Source organism: Chanodichthys erythropterus, chromosome 5 (assembly GCF_024489055.1).
Source record: "Chanodichthys erythropterus isolate Z2021 chromosome 5, ASM2448905v1, whole genome shotgun sequence".
NCBI lineage: Eukaryota > Metazoa > Chordata > Actinopteri > Cypriniformes > Xenocyprididae > Chanodichthys > Chanodichthys erythropterus.
The window spans coordinates 15,567,770-15,589,065 of NC_090225.1; the positions used below are offsets into that span (position 1 = coordinate 15,567,770).

At 38.6% G+C, this 21,296-nt stretch overlaps 1 protein-coding gene across 3 annotated transcripts in view; it reads right to left on the reverse strand.

Annotated features, from left to right (window-relative positions):
• slka (STE20-like kinase a) overlaps positions 1-21,296 on the reverse strand; it is a 41,466-nt gene that overhangs the window by 1,794 nt on the left and 18,376 nt on the right. The window contains exons 6-18 of one of the 3 annotated variants that reach the window (XM_067386242.1): positions 21,060-21,254; positions 20,647-20,728; positions 20,425-20,556; positions 19,063-20,247; positions 18,855-18,985; positions 18,005-18,128; positions 17,381-17,560; positions 12,429-12,500; positions 10,952-11,081; positions 9,925-10,049; positions 9,646-9,834; positions 9,407-9,532; positions 318-431 (exon numbers count right to left, since the gene is read on the reverse strand). In XM_067386242.1, coding sequence (XP_067242343.1) covers positions 318-431; positions 9,407-9,532; positions 9,646-9,834; positions 9,925-10,049; positions 10,952-11,081; positions 12,429-12,500; positions 17,381-17,560; positions 18,005-18,128; positions 18,855-18,985; positions 19,063-20,247; positions 20,425-20,556; positions 20,647-20,728; positions 21,060-21,254 — 2,785 coding nt within the window. Of the gene's footprint in view, positions 1-317; positions 432-9,406; positions 9,533-9,645; positions 9,835-9,924; positions 10,050-10,951; positions 11,082-12,428; positions 12,501-14,564; positions 14,658-17,380; positions 17,561-18,004; positions 18,129-18,854; positions 18,986-19,062; positions 20,248-20,424; positions 20,557-20,646; positions 20,729-21,059; positions 21,255-21,296 lie in introns of all 3 variants that reach the window. The other 2 variants (XM_067386241.1, XM_067386243.1) reach the window with 2 other exon arrangements.

The following is a 21,296-nucleotide window of genomic DNA, read 5'->3' on the forward strand; positions in this document are numbered from 1 at the left end:
TAGAGTATATAGGGTTACACACACACACACACACACTATTGTTCAAAATGTTTGGGCCAGTAAGATTTTTTGGGGAGAAATGAACACTTTTATAAGTCACTTCTTTCAAAAACATTATTCAAGTAGTATTGTGTATATAAAAGTAATTCATTATATAATTATGTTAAATACATTTTTAGATTTTATATATTTTCTTAACAGCTTCTTTGGAAACCCACATTCTTTGACATGGGGGGAAAAGGCAGCATGCACTTGAAATGATCAGCTTTAATTGGATCCAATGAAAATGCAAATAATGTTGCTGATATAATGAATACCTTCTTCCTGGGCCGAAGCTTCTCCCTCCAGTCTTTCAGCTCCTGACTGTGCTCCTCATCCAGCTCCTTCAGCTTCTGAGTTTCATGCTCAATCAGGAGGTGGCATTTCTCATTCTGATTGCAATAAGCAATGAACCAGATGTTACAACCAAAGACAGATGGCAACAGAGTTACTAGTTTAAAGGATGTTTATTTCAGAATTAAAAAAAATTCCTGATAATTTACTCACCCCCATGTCATCCAAGATGTTCATGTCTTTCTTTCTTCATTCGAAAAGAAATTAAGGTTTTTGTGGAAAAATATTCCAGGATTTTTCTCCGTATCATGGACTTCAGTGGGGTTCAATGGGTTGAAGGTCCAATTTGCAGTTTTAGTGCAGCTTCAAAGCGCTCTACACGATCCCAGACGAGGAATAAAGGTCTTGTCTAGTGAAACGATCGGTCATTTTCTAAAAAAAATAAGTATTTGTATACTTTTTAACCACATATGCTCATCTTGCACTTCTCTGTGATGCGCCACGCATTACAAAATCATGTTGGAAAAGTCACACGTGACGTAGGCAGATGTACAGTGATAGGGCGGAAAACTCCATCTCACTTTCTCCAACTTCAAAATTGTCTGACATCGTTGTTTTACCTTTCTTTTTTTTTTTTGTAAAAGACATTTGGCTTAATCTTTGCACATTTGCTTTGTAGACTCTGGGTCTGTACTTTCACCTACATCACGTGCGACCTTTCTAACGTGATTACGTCGTGCATGGCGGATCAGGGAGCAGTGCAAGATGAGCATTTGTGGTAAAAAGTATGGTCATTTTCTAAGAATAAAAATATATAATCGTTTCACTAGATAAGACCCTTATTCCTCGGATGGGATCGTGTAAAGCCTTTTGAAGCTGCACTGAAATTGCAATATGCACCTTCCATCTGTTGTACCCCACTGAAGTCCACTATATGGAGAAAAATCCTGAAATGATTTCCTCAAAAAACCTCATTTCTTTTTGACTGAAGAAAGACAGACATGAACATCTTGGATGACATGGATGTGAGTAAATTTTAATTCAGAAGTGAACTAATTCTTTAAAGGATTAGTTGATTTTCAAATGAAAATTACTAGGGATGTCCCGATCACGTTTTTTTGCCCTCGAGTCCGAGTCATTTGATTTTGAGTATCTACCAATACCGAGTCCCGATCCGATACTTCTATAATACGTAAAAAAGAATAAAGAAGAGCGAAAAAACAGATCCAGGATCCAGGAACAGTGCTTTTGAGGTTTTTCAGGTATCTTACAGTAGTTTTCACGTACAGAAAATGGATAAAGTAATCAAATATAAAATATCACTACATATTATCTTTACTGTATAAAATAAATAAAGATGAATCATTATTGAAGTTACAAAAACTATTCAGTCAAGAGCAGTGAGTGATTTCTTTGTTATTTGTTGTTTGATTTAACATTAAAAACAGGCAGCAGGAATAGTTTTTTGCACGAACCAGTACATATACTAACATGCGCTGTCTTTCTCGACTAATATACGTTCACTTAAAACATAACCGACTATGTTTGCTAGGATACTCGCTAAGACGGGTGTAACGTCTGGACCAATCAGCCACACAATTATTCATTGTATTTAATGAATTACCCATAAACTCACTCTCCCTATCAAAGTTCTCTGAACTCATCCCCCTAAAACTGTAACCAGCATCCCAATGTTGCTAGCACACAGGCCAACCTAGGTGTCCTGTTACAGTTATATGGTACTTTTATGATCCAGAAGAATTCTGGAGAGACTAGTGACTCATTCTTCCTGAGAAGGACAAATAAACTCTCTTAATCCTATGTATTCTCTATATAACCACTTGGGAAATGTATAAACATGTATCCAAGTTTCCCATCTCATGACTTTCCTTTTATAGGCTTTATTCTATGTATTAATTCTCTCTTTTGAACTATTTTGGTATTAATGTTCCATAGTTGCAAATGTATAGTTAACTGAGATCACATTGGCAGCATGCTTGGTATCTACGGACTCCAACTTTCATTTCCTATTTGGTAATTTATGTCACATGTTACTAACTCTGTGACACATTAGTATTATAAGAATCTAGAAGGTTATTCTCTCATTCATCCAATCCAGTGTCTTATGCTAATATCTTGCTACAGAACAAAGACTCGTAAAACTTCCCTCTGAAAGGGGAACTCCTTATTGGCTCAGACACCTCAAGAGGGTGTGACATCTTCACCCCTTATATTCACTGATCACAAGGAACCCCCTCTCTTCCTGCTCTTCCTCCTCTTCTTCTCTTTTGCTGATGAATGCTGACGTCAAGATGCTTTAAGAAGCTAGAAGCTTCTAAGGAACCCCAAGCTTGTGCCAGGCCTCGGCCTAGACCTTCCATTCACCAAAGATCCTCTGAATCCAGCCGGTTCTCTTTCGTCAAGAAAATATCAGCAAAGATTCAACAGGAGCCTCCACAAATTGCATCAGGACAGTTTTAATTCAACTTGGAGAGACATGCAAGTATCAAACTTAGTCTCATTATCGGATACATTGAGTATCCTTACCCCTTTTAAAGAAGGGCCTGTTAAAACTAAACTGATGGTTTGCTCAAGGCTGTTGATCTGCTGAATGTCCAACAATGCTGTAACTTCTTGCTTCCTGTACTCTGCTTTCTCTCTCTCTCTTGGTAAACTGTATGCATGTATGTGTGTGAATGTTAGAGTAGTTTAAGTGTTTAGTCTAGTTAATAAAGTCTTGTTCATGTCACACGTAAGGTTGTCCGTGTTTTGCGCTCATGTACGGGAGTCCCTATTCATGTCGGTCCTGACTACAGGCTTTTAGTAGAATAAGATTGTTATTTCCTATAACCTGGAAATGAACATTTCTTAGTTAATAAACAATTAACACTGTGTGTTCATTGAACAACAGGTTAATTGATTGTAATATTAATTTTATTACATTAAGTTAATTTTATTGACTGATTAAAATATTAATAATTAATTATAACTAGTTATGATTAATTATTCATATTTATTTTGAGCTAATTTGCTACAAATGGTGGAGAATGCGGGCATGAATAAACAAAGATTATGAGCTTAAACCACTGTCAATTTAAAAGTGTGCATTTGATAATTCCAGTCAGAATATGTCAGACGATGCGCATTTTGGTCACTAATTGCTGGCTTGTTAGATGCTGATAAAGTGATGGCTTGAATTGACATCTCTACTGTAACTGAAAGAGTCTACTCTTGACACATTTTAGCATATGTTCAAATGGTATCAGTGTAAAGTTAATCTGATTTTAGCGAAGAAATCCTAATCTCAGTATTAGAGCGTAAGCCTGTGTTGACGAAGGAATCTCAGCTCAGCGGCATGTAAACTGTACCAGAATTGATTATTCTGCTTTGGTTGGAGAAATACCAATTGCAGTATTGCTTAACCTGTTTCTGATGAATGAATCTCAGTACAGTGTTATATAAATGTAGATTTGGGTAATGCTCCCTGTTATAGTTAAGATTGATGTCATTCATCTAAACTTTGCCTGCACCTACAAGCATAGCTATCTTTTGACCAAAACTGTGTTTCACTCGCTGAAAGGAATATCAGTATTCATGCACAAGACGGACTTAACTATATATGCTTAAACAAGCTTTGACTTACAGCAAACTGTGTAATTACCCTTTAAACAAGTACAAGACGTTGTTTAAAGTAGAGAGAAGAGTTTACATGAGTAAAATTTGCAAATGCCAAAACATATTTGCATTTTACTGAATGTAATATCAAGTTTTTGAAAATCTGAAAGTATAAGCGTCACATTTTAACTCTATACGTAACTTGTTTGAAATGAGCAGACAGTCTCAATAAACTGTTTGAATTGCCCAAATGTGCATTGGTTCCCATGACAACGACTTGTCACAGGAAGTGCTAACTCATCACCCTGTGATGCCACATTGTAAACAAACCAGGCTAGGTGGCTAAGCTAACCTCACCTAGCAGCCCTGCACCTCAGGCTAAGCTAACTAATAGCTTCTACAGTTAGTGGTTAGCATCATTTACGTGAAGCCTTTAACTATAGCTTGTGTGTATGCAGTGTGAACTGATCTAAACCAATTTCCTTAACCACATTCCTGGTTTTCTGATTTCTTTCTTTCCTTACCTTTAATTCTTCTCAGCTAATTTCACCTGCACTTAGGTGCATTTCTCCCTGAACACTGTTCAGCTAAATCTGCAGTTACTAGGGTGATTAAATCTAAATTTAATTACATGTAAACTGTTTAACTAAAGAAGAATTCTAGGATTTATTGAGATATTTCAATAACACGTTGACTAAACTTCTGGGAGGGACACACACATGGTGTGGTCCTGAACACGCTGCAGCTGTGACCAACTATAGAGTGATTTCCAAAGCTAATCTAATTGTTAATCACTAGTGCTATTGACTATTCCCAATACCAGGTCATTCTGCTGTTTTAATCACTTCTTTAAATATTTTATTGATTTTAATTATAATAGCAGTCAGCTATTTGTTTTTACTAGTATTTCTTTCATCTATGTGATTTATTTACATTTTCCTGTTTAGTCTTGTGTGGTTTAATTTCCCAATATAACCACAAGCAACTAGACATACTCTCCTTCTTGATTTTGTTTATTTACAACAGTTGCTTCAATTTTATGAGCCAGTTACAAAGGAATCCGAATGATTGCTATGGCATAATTTTGAGCACCACTAATAAGCACAATCTAATAGGAAAGCTCTCCTCTTCCTCTCTCTTTCTCTTTTCCATTTGTTCGGAGGTCAAGCCTGTTGTGAGCCATCAGTAAGAAATACTAAGAAATAATCTGACCACAAGAACCATCTTAAGTCATTTATTAAAGCTAGCTGTATTTTATACACCTGGCTGCTCACTGTGCCTTTAGCCCTAAATTCTGTTTGATCTTGCAGTAGTCTCTTGCCCTTACTCTCACCACAAGCGTGCCTAAATGTTGCAGATGCTCAGCCTAACTGCCCAGATGGCAGACCAAAAGGACTGGCTATGTGTCGTGAGGAACACCCTCCTAACCAGTGCTGCTGAGCAATTACGGCACCAGAGCCAAAAGCAACTGGACAAAGATGGAAGAGAAGTAAAGGCAGATGACTCAAACCAGAGGTGTGATCACAATGATCTGACTGAAGTCAACTTTTTCTTGGCCCACATCCTCGCTGTTTTGAAACAGGAGGTGGACAACCTCAAACTCCAGATCACAGAGACTCACAAGGAGCTGATGCATGCTAAAAGCCACATAGACCAGCTAGAGATGGAGGCTCGGGATAGACACAAGGACCTGACAGAATAGAGACACAGAAGAAAAGAGAACTGAGACTCTCTTACCTGCAGCAAACAGAACCACTGCAGGAGAAACGTCTCACTTCACCGCATGGAGTCAGCAGAAGAACCTCCCCCAGCCAAGCACAGAGGTACAGAGGGGGAGGCCAAAGCCTTCTGCTTGACACCTTATCAGCCATTTTCCTGAAATCCTCTGCAGCTGCAGAAGGAGAAGGATTAATTCAGACAGACCCAGGTACCAGACCTACCACAGGGAGAAGCCAGGGATGGGAGCATCCTCTCCCTGCAGACACAGCAGGATCTCCAACAGCAGGCAGCCCAAGGACGACTGGACACGCCTGCATCGGACCTGCAGGAGCTTCTAACGCTAGTAAGATAGCTCCTTGAACAGTTCTTACCTGAGGAGTACTCAGCAGTACAAGCTTCTGACCACTCACACAACACCAGCTCAGAGACCTGAGCTTGTCTACTGTCTACATCAACCGCAATGGAACGACCACCACTCCAGGAGACACATACAACCAGAGCCCATCACAGCCTTCCAGCCTTGTGTGCCAGTGGTGTGTCTGATCTTTCTACACTTCAACGTCGCTCGCTGGTGTCCATAGAAAGAACAACAACGACCGAAAGGGGGATGTAACGTCTGGACCAATCAGCCACACAATTATTCATTGTATTTAATGAATTACCCATAAACTCACTCTCCCTATCAAAGTTCTCTGAACTCATCCCCCTAAAACTGTAACCAGCATCCCAATGTTGCTAGCACACAGGCCAACCTAGGTGTCCTGTTACAGTTATATGGTACTTTTATGATCCAGAAGAATTCTGGAGAGACTAGTGACTCATTCTTCCTGAGAAGGACAAATAAACTCTCTTAATCCTATGTATTCTCTATATAACCACTTGGGAAATGTATAAACATGTATCCAAGTTTCCCATCTCATGACTTTCCTTTTATAGGCTTTATTCTATGTATTAATTCTCTCTTTTGAACTATTTTGGTATTAATGTTCCATAGTTGCAAATGTATAGTTAACTGAGATCACATTGGCAGCATGCTTGGTATCTACGGACTCCAACTTTCATTTCCTATTTGGTAATTTATGTCACATGTTACTAACTCTGTGACACATTAGTATTATAAGAATCTAGAAGGTTATTCTCTCATTCATCCAATCCAGTGTCTTATGCTAATATCTTGCTACAGAACAAAGACTCGTAAAACTTCCCTCTGAAAGGGGAACTCCTTATTGGCTCAGACACCTCAAGAGGGTGTGACATCTTCACCCCTTATATTCACTGATCACAAGGAACCCCTCTTCCTGCTCTTCCTCCTCTTCTTCTCTTTTGCTGATGAATGCTGACGTCAAGATGCTTTAAGAAGCTAGAAGCTTCTAAGGAACCCCAAGCTTGTGCCAGGCCTCGGCCTAGACCTTCCATTCACCAAAGATCCTCTGAATCCAGCCGGTTCTCTTTCGTCAAGAAAATATCAGCAAAGATTCAACAGGAGCCTCCACAAATTGCATCAGGACAGTTTTAATTCAACTTGGAGAGACATGCAAGTATCAAACTTAGTCTCATTATCGGATACATTGAGTATCCTTACCCCTTTTAAAGAAGGGCCTGTTAAAACTAAACTGATGGTTTGCTCAAGGCTGTTGATCTGCTGAATGTCCAACAATCCTGTAACTTCTTGCTTCCTGTACTCTGCTTTCTCTCTCTCTTGGTAAACTGTATGCATGTATGTGTGTGAATGTTAGAGTAGTTTAAGTGTTTAGTCTAGTTAATAAAGTCTTGTTCATGTCACACGTAAGGTTGTCCGTGTTTTGCGCTCATGTACGGGAGTCCCTATTCATGTCGGTCCTGACTACAGGCTTTTAGTAGAATAAGATTGTTATTTCCTATAACCTGGAAATGAACATTTCTTAGTTAATAAACAATTAACACTGTGTGTTCATTGAACAACAGGTTAATTGATTGTAATATTAATTTTATTACATTAAGTTAATTTTATTGACTGATTAAAATATTAATAATTAATTATAACTAGTTATGATTAATTATTCATATTTATTTTGAGCTAATTTGCTACACGGGCATGTTGACATAATTTTTGTATGAATTTGTCCGCTGAAGTGCAAGACTTGAAAGAGAACTCAGTATTTGCGCGCTGACTGAAATAAGCGTGTGCGCGCTTCGGATGAGCTATTTTAAACAAACCTAACCAATAGATGCGTCGTCATTCGAGATGGGCCGCGGTGCAAGTGCGTACCGAACCGTAAGTGGAGAACCGTTGCACCCCTTATACATATCCGAGTCCTGATCGGGAGGTAACGTCCGATTCCGATCGAGTCTGAAACCACGTGATCGGGCCCTATTCCCGATCACGTGATCGGATCTGGACATCCCTAAAAATTACCCCATGCTTTACTCATCCTCAAGCCATTCTAGGTGTAAACTAGGGCTGGACGATAATTATCTAAAATCAAAACCTTGATTAACTGAACATTTTACCTTGATTACGATTAATGAACGATTATTTTGTTTGGTTTTTTTGCCCTCACAGTTCACTTACAAGGTTTGTACTGTAAATATGCTTGACTATTAAAGGTGGGATATTTTTTCCTTATCTGACATAACAGCTCACTTTCAGCAGTTATTTTATCTGTTTCGTAACATTTGTTACAGATATCTGCTCGTTGTAAATTAGATACAGATAAATTAGCACAGTACCAGACAGTATGTAATGAGAGTGATTGCGTGTGTGAATTAGTCATACTGTCTCTCTATTAATTGTGAAGCTGTGGGTTGTAAATAGTTTCTTCAAAAGTAGAAAAATATATATTATAATATATATATAGTATGTTTTTAAGTGGGAAGTATTAACAGGATTAAAAAACTGAAAAAACCAACATGGGAAAATTACATCGGTTAGTGGTTTTGAATTTCAGTTTTGATTACTTTTCGATTAATCGTCCATCCCTAATGTATACGACTTTCTTCTTTCTGATCAACACAACAGGAGATATATTAATAAATATCCTGATGCATTCAAGCTTTATAAATGGCAGTGAGTGAGATCAACGAGTATGAGCTAAAGAAAGTGCCTTCATCCACATTCATCCATCATAAACACGTACTCCACGCGGCTCCGGTGGGTTAAGTGAAGCGTGTGTGTAAAAAATATCTATATTTAACAAGTTATGAAGTAAAATATCTAGCTTCCGCCAGACTGCCTTCCGTATTCAACGTACGAAGAAAGCGTAAAACTCTTGCAGCTCAGAAAGCTTACACTATGTCCTACACCTTCCCTATTCAACTTACAGATGCCAAGCCAGTTTACACTTTCTTCGTAACTTGAATACGGAAGGCGGTCTGGCAGAAGCTAGATATTTTACTTCGTAACTTGTTAAAAATGTGTTTTTTTTTTTAAACAAACTCATAGCTTTGCTTCAGAAGGCCTTTATTAACCCCCCGAAGCCAAGTGGTGTACACGTTTATGATGGATGGATGGATGTGGATCGAAACACTTTCTTCAGCTCATACCAGTGTTCACTGCCATTATAAAGCTCGAATGTGTCAGGATATTTATTAAAATACCTCCGATTGTGTTCATCAGAAAGAAGAAAGTCATATACACCTAGGATGGCTTGAGTGTGAGTAAAGCATGGGCTAAAAGACTCAACAGAACATATAAATGCAATCAAAAAATGCAGGCAGAAAGGAAAGAGGAAGATGGAAGGAATTTATGTGTGTTACAGACCTGCATCTGTTGAAGTTCTCTGATGTTGGAGTCACACTGCAGCTGCAGGTCTCTCATCTGGTTCTCATGTTTCTGATGCTGATGAAGTCTCTCATTCTTCTGTCTCTTGTCCTCTTGAGCAGCAAACTGCTCGAAAATAAAGCAGAAAAAAAAAAAAAAATTTTTAAAGGACTTAACACAAGCCTGATTCCTCTGATCTCGACAAAGGTCTTAGTGAGCTTCCTGATAGAGGGTCTGACCTGTTTGATCTTCTCTCTGTCCTGCTCTGGTGTTCCTGTGCCAGTGATCCGCAGGCTCTTTTTAAACATTGCCATACGCGTCTTCGCTTCACTGCGCTGGATCTTTGGCAGCCGAGCTCTTTCTTGTGCCTGCCTGTTCTTCATCTCCTCAATCAGCCGTTGGTTATAACCCTGCATCTGCTCCATCTCCTGATGACAGCCAAGTAGGAATAAACATAGTCAAAGTGGCAACAAAACACACCAGTTTTTGATTTGTATAAATTGACGGTCAGCTCTCACCTTGTCATGCCTCTTGAGGAGTTGATGTCTCTGCATGAAGTATTGATCCTTCAGCTGCTGCTTCAGCAACTGGTGTTTCTCCTGCAGGTGGCGCTCCTCTAGCTCCCACATGGCTGCCTCCCGAGCTGTGGGTTTGTGTGCCAAAGAAGAAAGGAAATAGAGTAAGCCCTTAAAAACCAGACCATTTAACTTCATGCAGGTTTAGACATGTTTGCAGACAAAGTCACACAGTTCCTTACACATCATAGACGGTAAACCTCAACACAGTCTGTCTAGGACATTTTTCACACGCTCATTAGAAAAGATCTGGGCCACACCTCAAGAGGCATATGGCTGGCCTTTATAATTGGACCCCTGTCTGAAAATAACGACGCTTAACTCTATTTCAGCTTTACTGTCAGTAGAAACAGGTAACGTGTTTCTTTTGTGGTTGGAGAAAGCATGATCTATATAAATATATAACCACATATGCGCAGCTAATTTATTTATAATAACCATAAAAGGTCTACTGGACTCTTCGTCATAAAATCACTCAGTGAAGTTTGACAATATACTGCAAGTAATCAAAAATGTTAACACATACACACACGAAAAAAGCTTTTTATTATTATTATTATTATTATTAATGTAAGATTATTTACAGAGGCCTCTTTTTAACTTTTTAGTAAATCAAAGAATTTTCCTACTATAGGAATAAATTACATTTTAAAATATACTGAAATAGAAAAAAGTTATTTGAAATTGTAATAATACTTGAAAATATTACCCTTTTCACTGTATTTTTGATCAAATACTGTATATGCAGCAGCCTTGGTGAGCATGAGACTTTCAAAAATATTAAACATTAGTAGTGTGCGTGTGTGTGTATATATATAATTCATAATGTATTTTTTATATATATTTAGATTTTTGTGCAACTATTTGAAAAAATACTGCAGGCAAACAGAAAAAAGACAATTAAAAATGTTTTCTGTTATTATTAAATGTGAGAATATTTACAGAGGCCTCTCTGTAAAGAGTGTCTGACCTCTCATGAGCTGCTGCTTGTGGTTCAGACAGTCTCTCTCTATAGTGGCGATCTCTAGTTTGTGCTGCTGGATGATCTTCTTCAGAGCTCCATCCAGCTCCTGCTGCTGCCTCTGGAGAAACTCTTGCTCCTAAGAGATGGGTGGAGAGAGAACAAGAGAGAAGAAGAAGAAGAAGAAAGAGAATCGGGTACAGAAACAACAGGGATGTTATAAATTAGTATCTGTACATGATCATGCTCCAAGGTGAAGCAGACAAAGTTCACATGAGCACTGCCACAGCACTGATACCACAGCTTTAAGAGGAAACTCACACACTTAAACCATTTAACAAAGATAAAACAAACATTTATAAGTCATGATAAATGGATAAAGATTCAAGAAAGGAATGATCTAGAGAATAGATTAACAATACATAGAAAGTCACAGTACAGCAATAACAACCTTAAGACAGACTTTGTTCACATTTTCTAAGCTGATTTAAGGGGAGAGACAGTTAAACACGATAAAATGTGTATTAGACATTTGTTGGTTCCTGAAAACGCAAAAATTACACTACTGTTCAAAGATTTGGGGTCAGTAAAAGTCTCTATGCTGCTGGTTTGGTGCTCAAGAAACATTTCCTATTATTATCTTACTGACCCCAAACCTTTCAACAGTAATGTATTTCTATAACTTAAATGTTCATATTATGCGGAAACCTGTGTAGATTTCAGATCCATGTGGGCTTGCCAGAGACATACATAGCACTGAGAAATTACTCAACCAAAGCAAAAAAGGTAATATATACATAATGTATAAGCTAATGCATTACTGTACTACTACTACTACTACTACTACTACTATTATCCTAAGGTCATCCTGATGTTCGACTCCTGCTTTGAACTTGGCCTTCAGTGGCAGACAGAAAAAAAGCAGCACAGGTGACGCACAGAAACTTGACTTAAGTTTCAGTAACAGTATGAGAGAGTGAATGGATAGAAGAAATACTGAGACACTGCAGCAACACAGTAACAGCACTCCAAAACAATAGAGCACCTTCCTGCCCGCATGTGCCGTCGAAATCACATTCAAACACTACTGCACCGTTACAAAAGGGCATGCTTCAGTGGAATCGTGTTGAACATAATCAAATCAGTTCTGCTAGTGTCACTCAACAAATATACAGTTCAGGTGTGACAACAGTGCATTGATTCCTGGGAGGCTCACATAACTTCTGCAGTAGGGAAGAGGGTAGCATTTCAAAGGACAGGGGCGAGGAGAAACTTGCATTTTGCATTTGTACTAGACTGTATATCATTTCATGGTCTATTTTTAAAGTGTGTATGCTTATCAATTTTCATTTACTAAACTACAAGTTACTAAAAAAGTTAGCTAAACCATTACAGCTGTTGTGAATTTGTGTGCATCTGCTCTGTATCTTGTGTGATGGACGGGCACATGTGAGAGGGTTGAGTCACGAGGAGAGAGAAGACTTACATCCTGCATCTGAGCGTTGAACAGAGCACATGAGGACAACTGAAAAGACTGTATCATAACCTGGGCCACACCCTGTGGAGCAAAACACAGCCAACTCCACCACGTCAGGAACAGGGGACACACACCAGCACTCAAGCGCATCACACGCAAACCAGACACACAACACATCTAGTCTCCTCATTGCAATAATCTGTTAGTTTCCTGGGTTCCGAGCTAAGATCAGCGAGCATTAAAATCAATTCTTCCAGATGATGGATGGAGAGTGGGTTTAGCAGCTGGTGAGTCTGAAGGAACATCATCAGTTAGTGCAGCTGTCATCCTTGACATGCATGATGAGATGCAGCAGTCATCATTAGTCTGTTACACACCTCCCTCGAGATTGATGGAACATCCTACAGGGCCAAAAACGGATACCCCTTTCTAACTTTCTACACGCATTTCTAAACAGATGCATAAAATCAAGCATACAGCCATGCCATCTCTTTACACAAACATTTTTAGTGGAATAGGGTAGGGCTGCACGATAAACCGAAATAAAAGTTAAATGCTAAGTCTACGGTTTGATTATATAAATATACGCGCTGCATGTTTCAGAGTGAAGTGCAGACTGTGTTCTTTTACAAGTGAGCAGCTCACGACTCAGTGATTTCAGTGTCTCTGAGCAGCTCGGTTGGAACATAGAGAAGTTAATGAGCCATCAGAATGTATATAATGCTGAGAAGAGCTTATAAATGCTGTTGTTAACAAAAGAGAAGCTTTATGGTTTGTGGTTTAAGGTTTCAAAATGAAATTAAGACAGTTATAAATATTAGTACTTTAATTTTACAGTTGTACAATAACATAAAATTATTATATTTCTTATAATACTTTATTTTAAAGAGAAATATTACATTAGTAATATTTCTTGTTTTGCATTTATTATTTTTATTTAATAACAATAATTATAAATCAGGCAGCCCTAGAATAGGGCTTTGGGATGAATTGGAATGCAGACACCAGGATAGGGTTGCACCAGCCGTTCTTAAGTTTTCTTAAATTGGAATGTAGGTCCATACTAGGTAACTTAGTAACTACTAGCTAGTTTGTACCTAACTGTACTTTATTCGGTTGCACCATTTGTTCTTAAGGCAGAATGTAGCTAGTAGTCTGCAAACTCTCTGTAAAGTAATGCGTAGTCGCATAATATGACGTTTAGCCTCAATGAACCTTCAAATATGTGAGCAGAAGTTGTTGAAATGCATTGAATTTCAGTTTATCCTTCACTCTAACTTATTTTGCCTCTGTAAAAATAAGTTTCCATTAAATGCGATACTACTTAATCATGAAAACATTTGTTATTCATATGTAAATATCATTCAAAAACTATTTGAAATTAAATAAGGATCAATAAATAAATACTAATACAAAAAAAAAAACAACATAAGAAATTAGATTTATTATGACTGATTTTATTTGACATGCACCTCACAGAACAATGGGACCAATGCACACGGCAGTGCACTGTTTAGAACAGGTTCACTTTGAAAAGCCGCCAACAAAGTAATCTTTTCACATAACGTTCTTTCTCTTAAAATGTAAGAGAGTGTAAATGTCAGCATTATCATATATGTCTAAAGAATTGAAGTCGGTCAGATAAAACAAGAGCTTATCGATGCAGTTCAGTCAGTTTGCTATTTTATTCCAAACGTTACTCCTGTACTTCCTGTACTTCTGTAAAAATATTTAGTTTATACATAGAGCTATGATTCAACTAAGTTTAATGGTGCCACGCAAAAATATTTAGTAGTGCGTAAGTTCTAACTTTGTGCACATTTATGTCAAAACGTCATAACTTAAGCACAGCTGGTGCAACCGACCACAGGTCTCGCCTAATCTCACCGATGCATTTGTGTCTAAACAGAAATGAATCCTGACATCCATGTCCAAACATCTAGTAGAAAACCTTTCCAGAAGAGTAGAAGCTGTTCTGGCAGCCAGGGGAGGACAAACTCTTCATTAATGTCCATGGCAGTTTATTTTTAAATAGGAAATTTAAGGAAGAACCTTAATTTTTGCCAATCCTACAACTGAAGACCAGAGTGGTAGAAAAGAGGAGAAGTGGAAGTGGGTGTATGGGGTAGCCGGTGTCTAAATTACCTCTTCATGTTGAACAACTGCTAGGTCTTCCTTTAAGCGTTTCATGAGCTCTTTTCTCATGTGTTTGGGGGACTGTCCGACCTCTTGTTTGACCTACAGTGTGAGTATGCAGACTGTTGGGAATGAAGGCTTTACTTGCGTAGGGACTGACTGTGTAAATCATTAGTTGGAGAAAGTCATGCAAAATCTGCCATTAAGGGTTAATTGACGATGAACGGTTTAGTATTTGAGAGATAAACATCTCCAAACCACGGATGATTTCCAACTGGGTTAGCAGTTATCATAAGGATGATTCGAATAGCCCATGATCAGATACTACCGTTAAAGAGTTGTTCAGAAGCTGAAAAATAGAGAAAGCCCACTAAAAGCTGCTAATATAGATCCCTCTTTCACCTCTACAACCATTACAGAGTACAGATCCCTTCAAAGTAATCTCTAAAAGATGCACACTTCTATATTGCTGACATTTGTTCTTCTGTAAAGGAAGCTGTGTCAGCAGGTCAGCAGGTTCTCAGCAAAACAGCAAGAGATGTCAAATTGTCAGTTTGATCAGAAAAAAAAGATATTTTGGTGACCCTAGATTATCCTTATTCTCAGAAATGCCAGTCACTGTCCAAATGAAGAATGGAGAATGCAGACTAACCCAGTCTCATTAATCAGCTGAAATTACTTGCATAAGCCAATTAATAAATATTACATAAAGTGCTCATTGAAATTGAACAATTTTGCCATAATTTAATCATATATATTATCATATATACACTACCAGTAAAAAGTTTGGGGCTGGTAAGCATATTTTTAGGAAGAAGTCCGTTATGCTGCATTTATTTGATCAAAAATACCAGTTTTAAATTAAAATATTACTACAGCTTAAAATAGCTGTATTTAATAGCTAATTTAATATATTTTAAAATGTAATTTATTTCTGTGTTGGCAAAGCTGAATTTTCAGCATCATTACTCCAGTCTTCAGTGTCACATGATCCTTCAGAAATCATTCTATATGCTGATTTGGTGCCCAAGTAACATTTCTTATTATTATCAATGTTGAAAACAGTTGTGCTGCTTACTCAGACATCATTTATTTGAAATAAATCTTTTGTAATATTATAAAGGTCTTTAAAGTCATTTTTGATCACTGCTTCCTTGAATAAAAGTAGTCATTAAAAAAAAACAAAAAACCTACTGACCCCAAACTTTTGAATGGTAGGGTAGTGTATATTATTACCTTATCTGCTGATCAGCAATATAGTACATTGAAATGTGCATCTTGTAATGAAGGTCACTTTTAACAGTATTTTTTAAAATGAAAGGAAACTTAATCTCTAGTACATAGTCTATGAAAACAGCGTGTTCCCATAAAGAGAAGAGGCCCTTCACCAGCAATGATCTCCACTCATTACATCACACTCACACAGGCAACATAATTAGTGACATTTAGAAAAGCATAACATCTTAAAACAATGTGTGAAAACAGTTATTTTACATATACTTATTCTTAAAAATAATGTTAATACTTTATAGGTAAAATTAATAAAAATTTCAAGATGTATTTGAACAGTTTATCATGAGAGGGAGAAAGAGAGAGAGAGAAAACAAGACATTGCCTTATCTGAATCCATTAAAGCACTCTGTTCATGCATATGACAGCATTAGTGAGGAGCAAGCTGTCTACTACAAGTGCCACAGAAAAACCAAAAAGAGAGAATCTAGTAGTGCTAATATACGGTTTGACAATCGCTGTGAGCATGTATCATGCTGGCCAATAATGCGATGAGAGACCAAACAGCTGAAATGTGCTCTATTATTATCATGTTACTCACTATGAAAGCAAGTGCACCATGCATCACTACCAAAAAGGAAATAAGAGCAGTGACAAACCCACACCACACAGACCCCATTTTCATGAAGCCATGCATGATTATACTGAAATCCCTTCATTCATGAGCAACACCAGCAGGAGGGAGATGAAATGAAGAGAACCTTTATTTTGTTCCTAAGCCATTGCTTAGCACACAATTAACCTTTAAAGCCATCTTTGCGGCCTCTCTGAGGATGGAGGTAATTGAATGTGAGAGCCAGAGTTTCGTTAAGCAAACATAACATAAGAAAAGAACTGCTTTGTATTTACAAGGCTAAATACAAAGCAAGAGACACAGCTGAGATGTGTCTAAAGAGACAGATGAGGAAATCAATTCCATTTGCAGCTGCATTGTAATTCAGAAGCAAAGCTGCTAATGTACAGTCAAACGCAAGAGAGTCTGTTTGGCTTTTGAATCCTTAGAAAACAAGAATGAAAAAAGCTACTAAAAGCATACCAATTAGGAATGAGCATGAGCAATCCAACAAACAAATACTCATTCTGCAAACTAGTTGACATATGTTGAAACAAAGCTTTTTATATATGCAAATACACTAATGGTGGCAGCCTACATTTCAAATTGATTTCTATGCAAGCTTCAGATAAGTGTAACATTTGTTTTTACTTTTTATTAAAGAGCATACTGCTCATTTTTTCAAAAGAAACACATAGGTTGTCAAATATTTTTTTCAAAACCAATTCAAGTGTGATATAGTTTAGTGTTTGAGGGAAAAAAATTACCAAAAGTGTCAAACTTGCATTTTTAACTTAAATTAAATTTTGAGTAATATTAAATTTTTTTACTAAAATTTACTCATATGTTAGTTTATGTACTCGACTATTAAATTACTCTAAATGCTCATCCCTAGTACCAACAAGCAACAGGTCATGGCCTGATAAACAAATACATGCATAAATGGAGTGCATCCAACTCTGCGCCTCTCTTTCTCAGTTACCTCTTTTTTGCGGTTCTTCAGCATGTTCTGGAACTTGGAGAGCTCCTTGTCCTGCTCTGCTTTGATCCTCTTGGCCTCATCTCTCAGCCGGTTGGTGTGGTCCTGCTCCAGACGCTCTATGGTCTGTTTTTGCTGTTTCTCAAGGTTCTCCACCTCTTGGTCATACTGACGTTTCTTTCCCTGTGGGGAGAGAGTGAGAAAGAGGAATACTGAATTACTGTACATACCACTAATGCACTGAGCAATTTTAGCTGTGTGCTTGTACCCCTGTGAGACTTCATCAGGCTGTTAAACCTGAGTTAACGGTTCAACAAAAACCCTATACAATGTCTACAACCGAGTCCTAACCAGATGTGAGGAGTTTATGGCAATTTTTTCTGTCACTGAACTCAAATTACCATGAGAGAGATGGTTAGAAGAGTGTATTGCAGCCTTCCTGTTATGTGAATCAATCTTGTTGCGTTTAGATACTTTTAACTTATCCATCATGCTACATCTGAGTGCATTTAAGAAAACTAAACAGTTCTTTCAGTGTTTATGGACAAAACAAAGGAGTGTACAATAAACAGTGGATGACAGTGGATTACAATGTTGAATGTAAACAAATCTAACAAGGGTGCTGACCGTCATTTCCTGCTCAAAGCGCCTGAAGAGCTGCTCTTTCTGCTGCTGCAGTTTATTGCTGAGCTGCTGTTGAGCTCTTTGCTCCTCTTTTTGCAGCAGCCTCAGTTCTCGTAGCTCCTGACGCCTACAAAAACAAACAACACACTTCACACACTTTTTGGGGTAATTTAAAACATTTAAGCATTATCATGTATATATTATAATTTGCCTGTCGTAAATTGCAATTAAAGGGATAGTTCACCCAAAAATGAAAATTTGAAGTTTATCTGCTTACCCCCAGCGCATCCAAGATGTAGGTGACTTTGTTTCTTCAGTAGAACACAAATGATGATTTTTAACTCCAACCGTTGCAGTCTGTCAGTTGTTTAATGCATGTCATCCTTGCGCATCCGGTTAGTGAGGTCTGAACGCGCTCTGACAACGGAAGTGATGTCTTGCACTCATTGAAGTATAAGATCACTTCTGTCATCAGAACGCGTTTTCAGACCTCACCAACCGAATGTGCAAGGCAGATGGACATAGTGGTGTTTTAGATGTAAAAAACAATATAAATACTGCTCGGTTTCTCGCACAAACCGATCGTTTCGTGTCTTAGGACATCAAAGTGTCGCCACGAGCCGCAGGGTTTAATTTGGATTTGTCTGTGCATGTTTTTTTGACTCTTATAGATGGAATTCCCATTGACAAACATTATACGACTGACAGATGGCAACGGTTGGAGTTAAAAATCATCATTTGTGTTCTACTGAAGAAACAAAGTCACCTACATCTTGAATGCCCTGGGGGTATGCACATTTTTGGGTGAACTATCCCTTTAACCAGCAACACTAACTGATGTCAGCTTAGATACCTCAAAAATCTCAGTTCCTCACTCTTGGTGTCATTGTCGGTGACAATCTTGGATGTGGTGACACTGACTTCCACTCCATCGACCATAAACTTGCGGGTCTTTTTCAGGGTTTTCTTTTGGCGCTTGGTGTCCTGTGGGAGTGAATAAAGTTTAATGAATATTCACTTCCAGAACCTTAATTTCAAGCACATGTGGCGCATATAGGTACCTGTATGGAAACAGATCCTTCTTTGCTTTTGGAGAGGAAGCTGGAGATTGACAGGTTAATGTCAATGCTGTTAGTATCTGCAGCAGAACTGCTGCCTGAATCAGAATCTTTCTCTTTTTCAACATCAGGTTTCACCACCTCTGCTGCATTCTGGTCACTCTCAAGCATGGTAGGTGCTTCCTGGGTCTCTGGTCTGTCTTCATTGGCTTCTTGAGGTTCCTCCGTTGCACTGACCTCCTCTTCTTTTACACCATTGACGACAAAAACAGGCAATTCATTCATAGAGTTGTCCTCTACTACAACTACTCCCTTGGTTGCAGGATCCTCTTTGGGTTCTGAACTCTCAGCCTCATCTCCAGCTTTATCTTGGTCCTCTGTTGCCACTTGTGGAAGATCCTCCTTTACCCCTTCTGTAGAAACATCTGGTGAAGTTTCTTTTTGCTGCTCCTTTACTTCTGTAGAAACATCTGGTGAAGTTTCTGTTTGGTCCTCCTTTACCTCTTCTGTTGGGACATCTGGTGAGGTCACTGTTCTCTCATCCTCCACTAGTTCTTTTTTAGTAATTTCTTCCTCAGTCTCAATTTTGTCTTCTGTTTTTCCTGTAAGCTTAACTGGTTCAGTGATGCCTTCTTCAGTAACACCATCAGATTTATTCTCTGGTTCAGCTTCATCTGAAGGAAGGATACGTTCCACTTCTTCATCTGTGGTGGTTTGTGCTTTGGCTTCCTGCTGCATTTCTTCACACTCTTCTTTCTTCTTCTCATCCACCTTCACTTCTTTCTTTTCTTCCTCTCCAGTTTCTTCACTGACGGTCACAATCTCTTGAAGGACGTTGTCATTTGATGCTGGTGGGTTTGGCTGATCAGAAATCTCCACTTCTGTGGTCACTGGTGTAGGAGATTCCTCTTGTTTTGGTACAGCCTCCTCACCAGAACGTGATTCCTCAATGCTCTTGTCTGGCACACTGAACTCATTCATCTTCTCATCCTCAGCATGGTTGGGTTTGCTGGTGTCCACCACCATGTCGGAGGTCTTGTCACTAGTCTGATCCTCTGAACTGGGTTTTCTTTCAGGTTCAGCCCTCTCCGTGACCGACTCAAGAGTTGGCGTGTTCTGATACTGCCTCTCATCCTCCGAGCTGCCAACGCTGGTGTCCGATAATGCACGTTTGTGTCCATGCACTGCCTACATATAACAAATAAAAACAAAGTGACTGCAGTAACAATATACAATGTGTGATTTGCATAAAGATAATTAAAGAACTCTGCATGGAAGACAACAGCACCATTTTATCATCACAATTTCTGATTCTCTGAATGTTTTCTACATTCTGAAAGTGATCAAAAAAGTTGATGTTCATACCTGCTGGGGCTCAGGCTCCTCTTCCTCTTCTTCCTCTTTTCCCTCTTCAATCTCCTCAACCACTTCGGCTTTAGCCTCAGCAATCAGCTCTCGCAGTGGTCTGTTATCCACCACATTTGAAACAAATGGATGCTGAAAGGAGACCATGACTCATAACTAAAATGTGCATTTTAATTTCACCCATTAAATTAAACTGCATCAAGAAATACAAGACGGCCCAACCTGTAAGAGCTGCAATGCACTCCACCTATTGTCTACATTCTTATCCAGTGCTTTCCGCAGGAAATCACTGAACTCCGGAGACCTGTTTAACACAGCGGAGGAACAAATATAAACCCTGCGCTAAATGTAAAAGGGCAATTACAGTCATAACTATTGAGCAACAGGCTATGCAGTTACAGGCTGATCATGTGTTGGGACTCTGGGTGGGCGACAGCTTATATGATTCATCAGCTCAATAGCCTCCAGCCCAGTTTTATTATTTCTCATTTGGGAGGTGATTTATCATACCAGCCAAAATATTACTAAATATGACCAAAAAAACAAATTGAAATAACCTGTCCTCAGAAACGATTAGCTTCAATTTAGTTCATTGACACGTTAAAGATCATGGCACAGTGAGTCATAACTCTCACCAACGTGATGGAGTTGCGAGTGTGGGGGGCTCAGACTTCGCTATTTTTAGCAGGACTCTCATTGGGTTCATCTCGTGGTTGGGAGGCTCGATCTGTGCCAGCTCGATCAGAGTCACCCCCAGGGACCAGATGTCCGCTTTGTAGTCGTACGGTCTGTCCTTTGACGTCTCACACATCACCACCTCGGGTGCCATCCTTGCATTTAAGAGAGAGAAGGGGAGTGAGCGGATTTTGTTA